General features: G+C 38.8%; 1 protein-coding gene across 1 annotated transcript in view; it reads right to left on the bottom strand.

Moving 5' to 3' along the window:
- The window catches only part of IQANK1 (IQ motif and ankyrin repeat containing 1), a 2,532,034-nt gene that overhangs the window by 2,115,668 nt on the left and 397,865 nt on the right, over window positions 1-18,501 (bottom strand). Inside the window, exon 3 of the mRNA XM_044067472.1 lies at window positions 12,577-12,710. Coding sequence (XP_043923407.1) covers window positions 12,577-12,710 — 134 coding nt within the window. The remainder of the gene's footprint in view (window positions 1-12,576; window positions 12,711-18,501) is intronic.

Genomic DNA, 18,501 nt, shown 5'->3' with positions numbered 1-18,501 from the left:
GGAATATTCACCTTTGTTGGAAAAATATGGAAAGAAAAATGGTAAATTAATTGCTTGATTGATATTAAGACTCTGAGACTACCTTGGGTAGAAAGGAGGGGTTTGTTTGTAAAGAAACTCTGTCCTTGTGGAAAATCAAATAAGGAGGTTCAGATGACAAGGCCTGGATTTCTGAAATCCTTCTGACAGAAGTTATGGCTGTCAAAAACAATGTCTTCCAAGACAAAAACTTCAGATCACATTCTGCAGAGGGATGAAATGGAGAATGGTCTATGGCCTGCAACACTAAGTTTAGATCCCAAGGAGGCGATGGATCTTCAAAAGGGGGTTTCAACAAAAGCATGCCTCTTAGGAATGATTTACAAAGTCTATGAGAGGCTAAAGAATGTTCTTCCAAACCAATGTGGAAATTGGAAATTGTAGCTAATTGTAATCTGATGGTAGAAGAGGAAGCTTCAGCATGAAAAAGAGATGCTAAAAAGTCTAAAATATGCTCTATAGAAGCAGAAAAGGGATTAATATGTTTTTCATGGGCCCAAATGGTAAAGCTCTTCCGTACCATTTGCTAGAGTGCAGTTTATGAGTGGAAGGCTTATGAATCAACAAGAGGATGTGGAGTACTAGGGAGGAAATATTAGGATGCCTGGCAACTGATGGAATTGGAGGAACCGTGCTGTCAGCTTGAGGTTCAAAATGTCTGGATGAACAAGTTCGTCTGGATGGGACAGAAGTTCTGGAACCAGCTCCAAAATCCAGGGTTGTTGAACCAGATAAGGCCAAAGGAAGGGAACCATATCTATCAAGGCCAAAAGAGAGCAATGAGTATTACTGTGCTTTTCAACCTGAGCACTTTCTGTAAGTATTTTAGAATTAGGGCTATCAAAGGAAAGGTGTATAGGAGACCAGGGGGCCAATTGTGGAGGAGACCATCTCTGGGTGACTTTCCCGGAGTGGGAATCAGGGCAAAGTAAGTGCTGCACTTGTTGTTTAGGGGGGAGGCAAACACTGCAGTAAGATTGACCCCATTGATAGAAGATCATTTTCACCACTTCTGGATTCAGAAACCACTCATGAGGATGAAAGATGCATCTGCTCAGTTTGTGTGCAATCACATTGGAACCCCCTGGAATGTGTGTTGCTATTTGAAAGCGGTTGGAAGAGATCGCCCACTGCCACACTCTAAGGGCTCTACAAAGGGGGTAAGACTTGGTTCCTCCCTGCTTGTTTATGTACCAAACTAGTGGCATATTGTCTGTTTGAACTGCAACTGTCCCCTGAGGAAGAGTCATCTGAAAGTCCTGCAATGATAGAAGCACTGGTCTTAGCTCCAGGACATTGATGTGCAAGTTGGCCTCTAATGGGGGCCAAGTGACTTGTACATTCTTGCCCAGAAAATGCCCCCTACCCCATCTGGAAGGCGTCCGTGGTCAATACTCCTATGGGCTGTAGAAGAACAAAGGGGCAACCATGGAGAATTTGTTCAGAATCCATCCACCAAAGTAGATCCCTCTTGCAATAATTGGTGATCAAAATTTGGTCTGACAAGGGTTGGCAAAGGAGAGACCACTGAGACCTAGTAGCCATTCCAGAATTCTCATATGAAACTTGGCTAGAGGTACTAGAGTTATTAAGGCTGCTATCAACCCTAAAGTTTGCAAAACTAGTTGAGCAGAAACCCTTTTTTGTGGATTATCTTTTGAACTTGTACCATAATTTTTTGGAGCCTCTCTGGAGGAAGGGATGCTATAGTTGTTGTCATATTTAGTACAACGCCTATGAATTCTAAATTTTGCATTGAAGTCATTTGGGATTTCTCAAGATCTACCATTATCCCCAGGTGGGCACAGATATTGAGTGCAATCCCTGGCTACTATCAACTGATGCCTGGTTGAAGAGGTTATGAGCCAGTCGTTTAAGTACAGAAACACCCGGAATCCTTGCAGTCTCAAGTGAGGTGCTACTACTGGCATGTATTTGTTGAACACCCTGGGGGCTGTGGTGAGACCAAAGGGTAACAATTGGTAATGACTGGCTCCCAGCCAGAAGCTGAGAAATATCCTGGAGTGTTTGTCCATTTTTATGTGGGAATACCCATCCTGAAGATCTGCTGAGCACATTCAGTCATCTTTCTTCAGCAAGGGAAGAATTGACTCTACAGTGACCATCCGGAACTTTGTTTGATGAACTAATTTGTTCGTCACGCTAAGATCCAAAATTGGTCTCCAGTTCCCTGTCTTTTTTTGCACTAAAAAGAATCTTGAGTAGGTTCTGGATCCTATCTGGTCTGGTGGGACCTCTTGGATGACTCTTTTTTGTCCAGCAGTTTTTGTATTTCTTGCACTGCTGAATTCCTTGATTGGGTGGAACAACAGGGATTTTCTTGTATATGGGGGGATGAGAAAAGGGAATGATATAGCCTCTGGATATGATACATTGCACCCAGGAATCTGTTATTTAGGTGCAAGGACAAGAGTCCCCTGACTGCCCCAGAGGAAGACAAGCAGGCCTCCATTCAGGAGCACTGAAAGGGCTTACCTGGAAAGGAATCCCCGGAGCCCTGGTTTTGTGGATTACCTCTGTTGTGAGTGTGACATCTTCCATTTTGGTTTCCTTGTGTGCCCCTGGGGGAACTCTTTCCATGTGTGTCTTGGAAAAGACCTTGGGATTTTTTTGAACCCAAGTCTTTCCACCACTCTGCTGGTTCCTAGAAAAAGACCTCTGGAGAGTGGAGAAGCTTAGACCCACAGCAGAAAAGGTCTTACCATCCTTCTCACACCTGGATAAAGTCTCTTACTTTGGGGCCAAACAAGGCTGTTCTGTCAAAGGGGACATTGACGAATGAAGACTTGAATGGGTCCGCAAAGTCACATAGGCACATCCAGGCATGTCTCCTTATGGCTACACCTGCACCCGCTGCTCTAGAAGCCCCTTCAGCTGTATGTGCAATTAGCCTCATGGATGAATTAGTTACAGACTCCAGATTGGCTAGCTGGGAAGCCAATTTCTCGTGGACTCCCTCAGCTACAGCTCCTGCCAGGGTGCCTGACAATTTCTTAATTAGATCCCATTGAAGTCTTGTGCCAAGAAGTTCAAAGACCTTAGAATGTAGGTCAATGAAGCATAAACCCACTTCCCAACTCTGTCTATAGCCCAAGACTCCCTGTTTGGTGGATGGACAGATGAACTCTCCTCAGTGGGTTCCTTTTTTATGGCAGCCACTATGACCATGGCATCCACTGCTAACCCCTTGGCCCAGAACTGTTTATCTTTGTGGGCAGATAGTATTTGTTCAGGTCTTTTGAGGATGGGTTCTATGGTGTTGAGTCTTCCATGCCCACTGTGAAATCAACTGAATGAGTTCATTAGCGGATGGGGTCACCCAAGAGGTAGACGGTCGATTGCCAAAAGACTGCAGGTAAACAGATTCCTCTGAGGAAGGGTTTTGGGACTTCCAGCTACAGCTTTGTTTTAAAATTTCTAGGATGTCTCCAAAGGGGACATCTTCAGTTGGTGACCATGGGGACCCTTCCCCCTCATCAAAATCTGTGTCCACAGTGATTGATTCCTTGGTGGGGGGGAGTCTAACTGCTTCCTCTTGCACTTCTTTTTCTGAGGGACCTCCTCAGGGGAATAATCTGGGGAGGTGTCAGAAGAGGACAAAACCTGAGACTTCAGCACCCACTGTCGCAGTGGAGAGTCAGGTGGAAGGGGGGTACTTGTTTCGAGGAGAAAGGTACTGACTGAGTCACTGTAAGGGACAGGGCCCTCTCCATCACCTCAAAGGCCATCCCCCCAAAGAGTGAAGGCAGCCCCGGAACTGAGACAGACTGCCTTGGCTCTGGGGTCACTCCCTGCTCTGAAAAACTGACCCTCAAGACGGAAGCCAGAGCTGAACTAACTCGAGCCAAAGCTCCGAGGAGCAGGGTCAGCTCAGAAAAACCTGCAGTCGATTCCTGCCCCCCCTCGAATTCTGCCCCCCAGAACCAACAGTGGAGCTATGACTCTGAGCGATTTCTGGTTCTGAAGCCACCGAAGAGCTCTGGGGGATTACCGCTTCCGAAGATGTGAAAATTTCAGGTACCGGTACAGTCTGTGCTGGGAGATTTGGAACAGAAAACTCTAAGGCCTCGGAGGAGGTTAAAGGAGGAGTGGTCAATGGGGTGAAAGAAGGCTTGGTTCTAAGACCTGAAGGAGTTGGAACCAAAAGGGAGCTGAAAGTCCTCTAGCCCACAAGAATTTATTCAAACACTCTCCATGTCGAGCTCAGAAAGACTTTTGATGGAGCAGATCAATGACATTTAAGGAGATTTAGGCCTCTGAAGAGAAGCTTTTGGAAGCTCACAAGCAAAAGGGTCTATAGATTGGGAATAAGAAGTTCTTGGAAAAATCTCCCTTGAATGGGATACTTTAGTCATGGTAGAAGGAAGCAGAAATTTTGTCCTGCACTGGGGCCTTTAACGTCGAAGTACTTGTCATAGTTGTCTGTGCTGGGGCAGTTGTCACAGGTAGTTTAGAGTCAGAGGCCTCCAATTCTGAGGATACTTTCAGAGCTGAAGATTTCAATTTCTTAGGTCTTGGAACTGGTGGAGAAGTCAGAACCAAGTGATTCCTCTTTTTTTCCTTTGTTCATGGAAGATGAGGATGAAGGGGAGGAAATGTCAGTTTTTGTCTTTGTCTGCAGTAGATAAGGCTTCACTAAATGTGGAGGGAATCAAGCCTTTCAGAATACGTTTCTCATCTCTCAATGAGAGCTCGATGACTGAACTCATGACAAATGATGCAGTCTACTTGCCCAAACAATAAACACAATGGGAATGAAAATTTGAAGATGAGATTTTGCGGCCGCAGTGCTGGTATTTTCTAAAACCAGAAGGGGCTTTACCTTTCTCAGCCATGTCAAAAAACTATGGTTGGAAGACAGTCACACACACACACACACAGAAAGCTTGAGAGAGAGAGTTTTTTTTGACTGTACGAGAAAGAAAGAGAAGGGGGAAAACTATCAATGATGATAGCTAAAGAAAATTCCCCAACATGTACAGGGAAAGAATATCAAAAATGATATTTAAAGTTACACTAATGTGTAAGAAAGGAGGGAAACAGAGATAAACTATTAAAGAACAGGGTAGGGGATAAAGTGCAAATAAAAAAATAGCAAGAAATCTCTAAGAAATAGAATAAAAGTTTACCTAAACCAATGCAACTTGAGAGCGCTGGCAAAATGAGACCATTTTGGAAAAGCAGCAAACGAGATCTGAGGTAATTGTGAGAGAGGGACTGTGGGTAGAGGTGAAGCTCCAGAGTTTTTAGCTGGCGCAAGCTGTAGTAATGGCAGAGTCTGTTCCGATATCAGAACCAGACCCATCTGTGAAGGATAAATGAAGACTGACAACATCAGATGGTAAGCATTTTGAATTTTGGAACTTTTACAAAGGTGTTCAGAAAGGACAAATCTAGATGGGTTGCCAAGAGTGCTTCTTTCTGATACCAAACAGATTCTGGAGTAAAATCCTTTACCTTTGTGTATCTCAAGCACTGGTTCTAAGACACCTGCTTCTACCAAGTGACTTTGCTCTGGTAAAGGGGGAGGATTTTCTATTCACTGCCAAGTTTATCCTCTCCAAATTATTCTTAGAACTCATTTGTCTGAGACTATTTGCAGTCAGGCTGTAGGGCTGAGACAGCATTGGACAAGGAGGAAGAGAAAGAAGAGCAGGAAGAGGGACAGGGATCCTGAGTGACTCTAAAAATTAATTCCTGTACATGGTGTTTATTCTTCTTCGGGAAAGTACTCCTCATTTAATTTTGAAGAATTCTCCTTCTGCCATTTCCTTTTGGATCTCTGACTTTTGTTTGGGTGGGATTTTTGTTCTGCCCCTTGAAGGAAGATACCTTGTTTGGGGAGAACCTGGGTTCATGAAATACTCCTGATAACCCATGTATTAATTCAATGCTATTATCCTACTGTTTGAGAATCTGTGTAACACAAGTCTCAAATACTAATTCAGAGCTTAAAGTTGCATTCAAAATTTAGCTTTTAAATCATCAGAGAAGTTTTGATTACATAACCAATCACATCATCGTAAAACAGCAGAAGAAGCAGCATTTCTACAGACAGTCACTGCACATTCAAGCACAAGTCTCAAAACATATTTCAAAACATGAGTCAAATTAGAAACAATTTCATTCATGTAAGACTTTTGCTGTGCAGGTAAGGATGCAGCAAAATCACCCAAACAGTATGTACACTGTAAAATACCTTCCAAGGCCTGTAAAAGAGGTTCCCTATTAGTTGAGTAAACGTCTGAAATGTCAAACGCTGCTTTATTGACAGCTGATTGTTGAAAAGGCTAAATCCCTATGGTATGGTGCAATCTCAGAGTTGGTATATTTAAGTAGGGGGGGGGTGTGAGGGGCACAGCCCCCACATCTGGGTGTGTGTGTGTGGGGGGTGAAGCCCCCACTTTATTTTGTGTTTGTTTTGTTTTTTTGTTTTTTTGGTGGACCAACAATTTTTTTTCTCTAGGAAAAAAAATCGCTGCTCTGTTTGTTTGGGATTTGGGTGTTTCGACATTTAGGTGTCGATAAAGGGGCGTTCAACATTTTGAAACTTCATTTATTTAATAGGGAAGCGTAAAAGAAAGGGGATAGCCACTGAATTAGGATCCTGTCCTCTATAAGGTCATATATCCTGCCTAGCTGCTCCAAAGCAGAAACATTACTAAGTCTAGCAATCTTCTGGGTAAAAGTGAACACCTGCTTGGACTTAAGCTCAGGTTCACCTTCTAAAGAATTAGAGTGAATGGACTTAGTATCAAGTAGGAAATCAGTATTGTACTCATCAGATTCCTCATCATTCTATGAAACAACAAAAATGTCTCTAGCCAAACTAGCACTGGAGCCAGGATGGTAACACAACTACCAGAATTAGCTGTCTGCAGAATACTGTAACCACATCAGCCTTATAAACAGCTGTAATCTGTCAGCTGAATGATGAAGCTTCTGTTTTTTTCTTGTGAATTTCACTACAAGAAAAATCTGGGGACAGTGTTATGTCTGGCAAGGGGTCGCTTATGCTGGGCTACTCTTGTACTTAAAGGGTTTGCTTCTTCCATACCTGTGCCAGTTACTGGAACAGACCTGGAGGATGTGTCTATGCCTAGTTTCACAGTTACCGGCAAAGCTACACTACAGGGAGATGGGGCAAAAGGTAAGTGATCTGCGGATGAGGCAAAGGTAAGTGGCTCAGGTCAAACAGTGATCCTGACAGAATCATTAACTGTAGACTAAGGCATGTTTTTATTTTGTGTTTTCTTCTTAGGTGCAACCAAATCTAATTGGGGGGAGGGGGTACCAAAGTTAGGATCCATCAAGTCAAGTCAGGGGACAGAACACCACCCAAAATAATAAACTGACAGTACTGGATAAAGTATCACAATAAGTACTTAAAGTTTCTAGCAATAAGTATGTTTCCCCATAACTAAATTCTGCTAAACTGTGTTGTTATCACAAAAACAGTTTGAAATGTGTTCAAAATTCTTTTACAACAGACAGAAGTTAAAGATTTCTCAGTACACAAAGTCTAAACATCAAAGTAACCAATGTGCCATATCAGTGCTAAAATTAGCTCCACACACTTTAACCACTTTAAACTGCTATAAAAAAGAAGTTATGTACTCATCATAATGTTCCATCGGTGTTGTCTATTTTCATTCTTCCTCAACCTGTATGTTCGGATCCGATCGTCGGATATGACTCAGCTGTTGCAATAGCTCGTGGCAACCAAAAAACTCTCGAGCTCCTCCCTTACCCATAATGCACCATTCCCAAGTTACCTCAGATCTTGTTTTCTGATAGAGAAATAGCTATATATATATATATATATATATATATATATATATATATATATATGAAAAGACGTAAGCTATAGAAAATTGCTTATATAGATAGTGAAACTATTTCTGGAGCTCAGCACAGGGAAGTGACACTCTAAGCCTACTTGCGCTCCGAGGAGTCTAAAGGTAGGGGGTTGGAGGGTGGGTTGTTGAGGAAGAATGAAAATGGACAACACACATGGAATGTTATTATGAGTAGATAACTTCTTTATCTAATGTTGCCAGTTTTCCTTCTATCCTCAAACTATGGGACAGATTCCCCAGCTACTCTATATCCTGGGTGGACTCAAGGAAGGATGTTCCATATCATCATTGAACCAAATGATGCTCTTCCCCTTGAGACCAAGTCCAATTTGTAATGAGTAACAAAGGTATGGGGGTAGCCCATGTTGCAACTGCACATTTATCATCCATGGACACTCTAGACTGAAATACTGATGAAGTCGCCATGGTTCTAGTCGAATGGGTTTGCAATGTTTTTGGTAAATTAATACCCTGTTTCTTGTAAATGAAAGAAATGCAATCTATGATCCATCTAGCTAATGTTACTTTGGTCATTGGTTTACCCATTCTTACTTCTGAGTAAAAAAATGAACAGTTGATCAGATTTCCTGACATTGTTTTGTCCTATGAAGGTAAAAATGTAATTGTCTGTGAACATCTAATAAATGTAGCAGGTATTCACCTTTATTGGTAAATTTAGGGGGAAAAAATTGGTAAATTGATGCATTGGTTGATACTGGTGTCTGATACTATTTTAGGTAGAAAGGATGGGTTAGTACGTAATGTAACCCTGTCTTTATGAAACATCAAATATGTTGGCTGTGACAATAAAGCTTGAATCTCTGGCTACTACAATTATAGTTTTCCAAGAAAGGAACTTGAGATCACATTTAGCTGCCGGTTCAAAAGGGGCTTGCATGATCGCTTGCAGCACCAAATTCAGGTCCTAAGGGGAGTATGGTATTTATAGGGGGGATTTTAGTAGAACAGTTCTTTCAGAAAGGCTTTACAGAGCTTGTGCGAAGCAACTAGAGAAGCTTGAAATCCAGTAGAAAAATTGGAAATTGCAGCCAACTGTATCTTGTTTGTTGAAGAAGCTGCTTTTTCATTAAACTGTTTGGCTAAAAAAATCAAGGATGCTATGGATCACAGCTGAGAAGGGGTCCAGATAATTTTGTAGTGCCCAGTAGACAAATCCCCTACATTTACTGGAGTATAGTTTACATGTAGATGGTTTATGAGAGGACAAACATATGTGACAGACTGGAGAAGAGAGCTTAGGTTGTCTGGCTGTCAACAGAATTGGATAATCCAAGCAGTTAGCTTGAGGTTTGGAATGTTCAGATGAATCATAGCTGTTGGGTGAAACAGGAGGTCTGCAGCTGGATCCAGAACCCATAGTTGTTGAAGTAAGTGAGGCCAAAGAAAAGAGAACCATATCTGTCGAGGCCATTATGGTGCAAGAATTACTTTGCTCTTCATCCTGTTTGCTTTGTATAGAAACGTTGGGATTAATGGAGTCAGAGGAAAGGTATAAAGGAGACCAGGAGGACAACTGTGAAAAAGAGCATTTCTTGGTGATTCCCCTTGTGGGGAGATCAGGGCCAAATAGCTGCTGCATTTGTTGTTTAGGGAAGTGGTGAAAGGATCGCAGCAAGGCTGGTCCCATTTACAGAATATCTTTTCCGCCACTATCTGATTGAGAGACCACTTGTAAGGCATAAGAATGTATTTGCTCAATTGTCTGCTGTCACATTGGACTTCCCTGGAATGTGTGTTGCTATGAGAAAGCAGTTGGATGATATCACCAATTGCCACACTATGAGGACTTCTTGACACAAGGGGCAGGATCTAGTTACTTCTTGTCTGTTGATGTACCAGACTACTGACATGTTGTCTGTTGGAAATGCAGTCATCTCCAAGGGGAAAGCATTCTGGAAAGCCTGCAATGCTAGATATAATTATGTTTTTGTTGAGAACTCCACCTATGAATTCTAAACATTGCATGAGCTCTAGAAAGGATTTCTTATAATTTATAGTTATCCCCAGACTGGAACACATACCTCCCCAGAACATCCCACAGAAGTTATCCCAGACTGGAACACATACCTCCCCAGAACATCCCACTAAGGAGGTCCCTAAGAAGAAGACCTGCAAGAGGAAGCACATGGAGTCCACTGAGGAATCTGTCACCAAAGACACAGACGTTGATGAGGCCGAAGGATCCCCAAGGTCACCTTATGATGATGTTTCCTTTGTAGACATTTTAGAAATCTTGAAGAAGACAGCTGAAATACACACTGCAGTTCTAACAGAAATACTGAAAGTTTCCTCAGAACAGTAAAAATAAAAAAAATTGTCAAAGAAAAAAGCCAAATAAATATTCCTTCAAGCACAAATTTCCACAGGAATCACTATAAACACTAAGAGAAATAAAATGCAAAGGCACAGTGATGATGGTCATTTTGTTAAAATAAATATATAGTTTTAAATAAACATAAAAACAGAAAGAGAATAATAAATCTAAAATAAAATGAGAAGAAGGAGGTTCCATGCTGTTGGACTTTATTTTGTTTTCTTCTCTGGCTGGCAGAAAAAAAGAGTGAGTACTAACTTCCTCTGAAAAGTTAAAGGCTTTCCTCTTAGGATATGCTCAGCTAATCAGCTGTCACTGGAAGAGAAAGGGAGGGGAGTCTGAGCTTTTGAAAGCTAGCCACCGAGGCAGTGGGAATGGTAAACATCCACTTGGTGGGTTGTTAGACTTTTCATTATTTTATTACCAGCTCCATAAGTTATCATTATGAGACTGCTAACTTTGGGCTGAAAAGTTTTAACTTTTTTCTCACTGTTGTGTAACTTCGGACTTGGTATATTTAAGTGGGTCTATATTATGTGATCGAAAGATGTGTTCATCGAACACGTCTTCATCAACATATAAACAGTGAATACACTACTCTCCGAATAGCCACTTCAGCAAATTTTTTCCCAGGGGAAAAATCACTTGGCCAAAGAAAAACAATACAAACTTTCAAACCCAACAAAGTGGGGGGCTTTGCCCCTCACCCCCCAACTAAATATACCAACTCCGAGATAGCACTACAGTGGGGAAAAGGTCAAATCCCCGATGACAGCCAGGTGTTTTTTTCCCTGGGAAAAAATTCACTAAAGTGGCCATTCAGAGATTAGTGTGTTACCTGTTTGTGTCGATGAAGACGTGTTCGATGAACACATCTTTTGATCACATAATATAGACCCTATTTAAGTAGCAATGTAGTGTTAGGGGCACTGTTGTATGTGTGTTTTTTTATGAAGTTTCGACATTTGGCTAGGTTTCGATGTACTGTTTTGGATATATCAAGAAGCTGAATAACTGACTTCCAACTTTTCAATACATACCCTCTGGAATATTGCTAATAACATCCTGTTAAGGCAATAATGCACATGCGGGAGTAGGAAAACTAGACCAGCTATTAGAGTGTAGAATGAGGGAGTAATTCTGAACATCAATGCCAGTAAAGATATCTCACTTACTACTTCAGGCAAAAACCTCTTGATTACAGAGTCCCATCTATGGGACAAAGCTGATACCTGATCTTTATAACTTTTTATAATAAAAGTGCTTCAGAAAAAGTTTCTCTTTTTTTTAAACTACTCCAACCCTTCACAAAAGTTTCAAAATACTTATTTTTCAATATAGCCTTCCTCATTGGACAAACACCTGCAGAAGCAGAAAGCACAGCAGAACAATATAAGCTAAAGGTTGCAATGTTTTATGCTTAATAAATTATAAAGACTTAGACCTTCTGGCTAAAGTTTTTTTTTTTTTAATTTTTATAGTGATCCTCCCCAAAACCAAATGAACATTAATTATGGAAAGCTACAAAGGCTTTGATGTCCACAAGAATCTCTGTTGGTAGTCTTAGAAAGGGACATCCTTAAATAGCAAAAAAGGTGCAAACTATATGACAATATAACACATCCTAATATTTACTGAATGCTATGATCAATGTCTGCATCAGTAAAAAGACAAATATGCAAAGCTCAGAATTGACTAGTGAAAAATAAACTAAATTAGGTGTAAAGAGTTCTCACTTTCATACCTGGGTTTTGTCCTAGTGACCATGACTTGAGATTATATTTCCTCAAGCCAGATAGGGTAACTGTTGAGAAAGTTTTCGCCAATGACTCATGTCCACCTGATGGATGATATCTCATATTTATACTCAAGCAGCAATAATCCTAATGATGAGTTCTGACACTTATTTCTACTGTTTCCTGATTACAACAGAGTGAGACCTGCAAGCCAGCACCCTCATCTGTGCCAGACCACCAGTGAAGCCCTTATCCATGATGTTGTTGACAGCAACTCTTATTGAATGACATTGTTTTACATTTTTAAGTCTGTTTCTTTTACTGTTTGTATTGTGCTTGTAGTAACATTGCCCTTTTAATTTTTACTGTCATGCTGATGGACTTTTATTTTGCTTTCTTTAATTTTTCTCCTCCTGAAATTGTCCCATTGATGTCTGTGGATACAATTTAATGAAAGAGAATCTTATTAAAAAAAAACTGTACAACTGTCTTCCCACTCCCTCCTCCCCAAACATCATTTATGTGACTATAGAAATACAGTTGACTATACAGGTAATCTGGTGTGGTAAAAAAATTTAACAGTCACCTCTTTTTGGAGTTGCTCCATTAATTTTTCATATTCCTGCTGTTCTTTCTGATGCTGAGCCTTCTTCCTCCGAGCTAGGTGTTGACGGAAGGCACACTGGATTGTCAAGGCAGCTTTGTCTTCTTTACTGAGCTCTACAAAACAAAATACATACAGGGAAAATGTAATCAGGGAAGAGACAAATTTAGATACAACATTCTCACATACAAAAAATGCACCCACAGTATATGAGTCAAATGGTCTAATACACTAGTGTTTAAGTACAAAATAATCAGACACTAGTGATTAAAACATAATACAAAAAGAAAAAAAAAACAATCAAAAATGAAGCTGAAGTTCACTTTGTTATGAGTAAACCAAAATATTAAGACACACTTTTAATAGTGGCAGTGTTATGGAAAAGGTAGATGTTGAGTTGGGGTTCACAGCAGGGGGAGGATTAGGGTTAGATCCTTACTAATGCATGCTAATCCTAATCTTAAACTTGCCCCTGCTCCTAAATTCCCTACATTTTACCTTTGAAATACCTTTTCTGTAACAGTACCTCTGCACAAGACAGACATACATTGCATACAGCAGCATACATTCAGAGCAATAATCTATCCCGTTCTTTAGATCATACTCTAACCCTAGCCTGCAAAGACTTGCACACACACTCCCACCCATAAAGTCAAAAATAAAAATTATGTACTTGCCATAATGACAGATCTGTGTAGTCTGTTTCCATCTTTCCTCAACTCGTGGGTCTCAGATCTGACTTTTAATCAGACTTCGGCGACTTTCTCAGACTTGGGATCTGAAGCTCATACTCCTCCCCTTACCCAATATTCTCTCCTGTCCCCAACATTACCTCAGATTGAGTTTGCCCTCATATACTGCAAGAACCATTACATAAATAGAAATATGTATTACCATAAAGTATATGAGAGCAAAGAAAATCTGCACTGGATTTGTAAGAGTATGTAGTGCTATAACAATGGTAGCCCATACAGTTGTACCAGAAACCAAAGAAAGAAACAAACTTTGCATGAGATGGAAACGGAGAAGGAGGGAGGGAAGGTGAGGAAGATTGGAAACAGACAACAGAGATTTATCGTTATGGTAAGTATATAACTTTTGTATCTGATGTTGTCTTTTCTGTCCATTCCTCAAGTGATGGGACAGAGTCCCCAGCTACTTAGTTCCACAGGTGGTATCATGGAAGGATGTTCTGGAAAACAGCAGAAACAAAAGTTGCCCTATCTGTGGAAAGTAAATCCAATTTGTAATACATACATAGAAATATTTCCAAAATGGGCATTAATGCCCTTCTAGCCTGCCAATATACTGAAACAGTTGTTCCCATAAGTGTCTCGGCTGTTCTTAAAAATATTTAAACTAGTGCTTGCTTTAATATAATTTGGTAGTCTATTCCATGCATCAGCTGCTCTCTCAGAAAAGCAATTAGTATACTTTTCATTCCTACAGAATCTTCTACATAGGTTGTCTGTTGATTCTCTACTACATTTTGATAACCCCAAACATTTCCAGAGGTAGTGGTCTCTAAATGCCTTATACACCTGAATAAGGTCTCTTCTTAAATATCTGTATGAGATACTGTACAAGTTCAGATATTTTAGTCTTTCATAATAACTAAAATTTTCACATCCATGGATGCCCTTGATAAATTTCTGCTGCACTCTATCCAGTTTTCTAATGCTTGTTTCCTTAGGAGGTTTACATATTGTTATTCCATACTCAAGTTTGCATGTAATGTAATTAAACAATGACTTCATCATTTCTGATTTCCTAGACTTTATAAAACTTTTTATACTACCTATAGATCTATAACTATCATTAACCAATTGGTTGATATCATTAGAAAAACTCAAAGATGGATCTACCCATATACCTATGTGCTTAAATGAATCTACAGTTTCAATCACTGTGCACTGTATTAAATATTCAACTTTCAATTTATGTTTCCCAAATCTCATAGACTTAGTTTGTGATGTATTTATCAGCATATTATTCTCTGTTGCCCAGATAGTTAATTTAGTGAAGTTCGTTTGCAGACATGCCCTTATCTGTAATACATGTAATCAGTTTACCTAACTTCAGGTCATCTGCATACAGATACATGGTTTCAAGTCCCAACCTTTCCAGTTCTGAGACTGCAAAGACTCATATCCAATATTACAAAAAATTACAAAAACATATCCAATATTTGGTTCTCCATTATTTTTCCACAGCATGAAAATAAACTTAAGGGTCTGTATAACTCTGGGCTTGTCCTACTTTGCCTTAAAGACAGGTTTAAAAGTGCATATCTTCAGTGTTGAGGAATCTTCCCATATTTACACAACCTAGTAAATAATAGATATAATGGTACTGTATGTTCTTGCTGAAATGTTCTCTGGTCAGTTTTACTAATTCTGTCTCCTCCCAGTGCTTTGTTCAGATCCAGTTTGCATATATATATATATATATATATATATATATATATATATATATATATATATATATATATATATATATATATATATATATATATATATATTTATATATATATATATATATATATATATATTTTTTTTTTTTTTTTTCAATATAATCTAATTTGATTTCAGTATCTGAGGATACCTGGTTGTCACTAGGACAATGCAGTACCCACTTTGTGAAGCCAAAATGCACTGCATAACATTTTGTCAATTTATCTATAATCTGTTGTCTCTGAGAATAAATTTTAAATCTACACACAATTTATCAATTTGTATGCCTTTACTCCTTCCACATCTTGTGTCTATAAAATGGTTTCCTATTATGCTCAATATATTTACACAAATTTTCTTAATTTTTTTCTTGATCTTGTCTCACGGTGTTTAATTTGTCTGTCCAGCTTGTTTATTTCAGTTTTCAAAGTTGTAGTTTGACCTCTTTTCTATTTCTTATATATTTTTGTCTCTCACCTTAATCAAGCATCTTGTTCTTATGGAAATATAGCTTCCTGACATGTATCTAGATCCTGATATTATTCATCTTTCAGAAATGTCCACATTCCTTCTGCGTTTTTCTACTGAACACATCATTCCAATAAGTTTTACAAAGTGACCGTTTTGCTTCCAAATAATCTGGCATTAGTCTCCTGTGCATTGGTTTAAATTTCGGTTTGATAGAATTATCTAGCAACAAATTAAATTAGCGTTCATAACCCCATGATCACTGCACATGAACACTGGTAAAACTTGACATAACACAAACAGTGTCTAGCATGTTTCATTACCTGGTAGGCTTTTTTTACAATTTGAAGCAATTGTTTTTCCTAAACATACATTGAGAATAATTTCCTTACTAATGCTGTTGAATCAATATTATTCGAGTCTGTTTCTGGTAAATGTAAGTCCCAGCCACTATTATTCTTCACTCCTGTGTTTCATGCAAGACACATATGAATTCCTAGGTCATCAGTGCTTGACTTTGGTGGTCTATACATATTATATGTTCCAGGTTTGCCTTTATTGCCACAGTTACACAATCTGTAGCATTGGTGTTATCATTGAACATGTAATAATCACAAGTCTCATGACTATCTTTAATTCCTATCATAACACCTCCACCTGAATTTTTTGTTAGAATACTTGTTAAAGTAAAAACATTTATACCATGACAGAACTAGTTTCCGATCATTGTTCATCAATCTTGTGGAAACATAGCAAATTTTCCAATAAAAAACTTTAATAGTAATGCTCCTAGCATTAACAACTATCGGAGATGCATCAATTGTTGCTATATGTGAACTGTTAAATTTTCGACCTGGCAAAAATTCTGACTTGTGTTTGTCCAATATTACAAAATTTGTACTGCAAAAAATAGTTTTCCCTGATCTTGACAAGTTCATGCCATCCTATATGAACAAGTGTGCAAAAAAACTAGGCTCGCATGCTCTACACATTTCCATTTTTTAAAACAGGACATTTTTTCCATGTAGGTGTTTACCCAAAAATTATTTTCATTCACGGTGCCTGGCTCTCCTTTCTATATGTGATTTGTGAAAAAAAAGGTCTTAACACCTGTACAAGCTCTTCTAAGACAGCTGTAAGTTCCAAACTAACAGCCACAGAGTTCTTTCCTGATGAGATCATTTGTACCAACATGAATACAAACAGATCCATACTTCCTTTCATTAAAGTTTTCTAAGGCCTGTCTCACATCCTATATTTTTGCTCTTCAGTGTTCATTATCTTCCCTGCAAATGTAAGTATCAATTCCTCTAATAACTGAATCTCCAATTACAAGAATATCTTTTCTGACCAGATCTGAAGAATATTCAGCTACTAGTTCAGTAATATCTGCTCTATCAATTGCTACAAAGAATGATCATCACCATTAGTCTCATTAATCCCACTGTTTTCATCACTTATTACATTTGCAAGCATACAGTTCTCCTCCAGCTGGCTTTGTACATCACAGCTTGAGCCATGTTGTCAACATCTATTTTACTTCTCTTTTGAAGAATCTTCAACTACTTGTTCAGTAATATCTGCTCTATCAGTTGCTACAAAGGAATGATCTTCATCACCATTACTCTTATTAATCCCGCTGTTTTTTTTTTTTTTTTGCTTATTACATTTGCAAGCATACTGTTCTCATCCAGCTGGTTTTGTACATCCACAGCTTGAGCCATGTTGTCAAAAGTATGTCTTCTTTTCTTTTTTCTTAGAGTAAGGTTCTTCAACCCTTCCCTGTTCAATTTTGATTTCTTCATTTTCACCTGCCTCTTTTTTCAACCTTATCTTTTGGAAAAATGACACTTGACAGGACATTTTCTGATAGAAAAACATTGTCATTCCCTGTAATGTGTGTGCTATATAACAAAACAGTACCCTTTGTAGTATGTATTCCCTTGCCTTTACAGACATTTACCATTTTCCTTTTCTTCCTTGTTATCTGTTTTGAACCTCTTCCTTTCTTTTTTTCATTTTTTTCTGTATGCTCTGAATCCTCAGATTGCCGAATACTTGCATCCAGAATTCCAAAGCTGTCAGTGGCATTATCTTATTCAATAGGGGCTGAGTGATCTTTATAGACAACAGACACTTCCTTCCTTCCTAAATGTGTTCTATTTACTCTTTGCCTAACATTATTTGTCTCATCAGTCCAGTCATTAATATACGTAACAACAGTTCTCCAAGCTGTGCCAATTGCACAAATTTAATTGTCATCAGTAAGTATAGATTTACTACTAATAATAGTAAGCAAATCATTCAACTTTGACATGAGGAGCACAGATCACCAATGTTATCAGGTGTAACCTTTAAATATACATAGGATTTAGCAGAATGTACAAGATACTTGTGCTTTAGCATATCGTTAATGGCATACTCATTTAATGAATCCATATTCAGCTGCAAATATATAAAGATCTCTAAAAGAAGAGAATAATACAAATCAGTTACCACAGAATTCAAATAAAATTTAAATCTACTTCTATTAGCAAAATCACACAAACAGTATACAACTAAATAATTAAGTTCATTAAGCTGTTGCTCTGGCCGTACAAGTTGTGAAAGTCACACAAAAGCTGGAATTCCTTTACATCGTACGCAAGTGCAAGCAGTAGCTTCTGATCACTATCGCTTACAGTTGCACCTCTTTTTAAAAGTAAAGATCAATAAATCACAAACCAAGACATGATTATTTAGGTAAGCTTTGGATTGTCCTCTCTGCAGTCTGTGTGAATTTATAGCTGACTAGGCCCCTTGGGGAGGGCTAGAGTTTGCATGTCTAAAACTTAACAGGCAGTAAAAATTAAAGATAAAACAACAAAATATAAATCAAAGTTAATTGTTTTTAAAAGCTATCCCTTCCTTCCTACAAACAGTGAAAAACAGTGGTAAAAAAGCTAAACCTGGAAGGATTGGCAAAGAAGTAAAATGGAAACAAATC

This window comes from Protopterus annectens, chromosome 3.part1 (genome assembly GCF_019279795.1).
Source record: "Protopterus annectens isolate FY-2018-M chromosome 3.part1, PAN1.0, whole genome shotgun sequence".
Classification (NCBI taxonomy): domain Eukaryota; kingdom Metazoa; phylum Chordata; order Ceratodontiformes; family Protopteridae; genus Protopterus; species Protopterus annectens.
The sequence above is the reverse complement of the archived record's forward strand: the minus strand, read 5'-3'. Positions and strand labels throughout refer to the sequence as shown.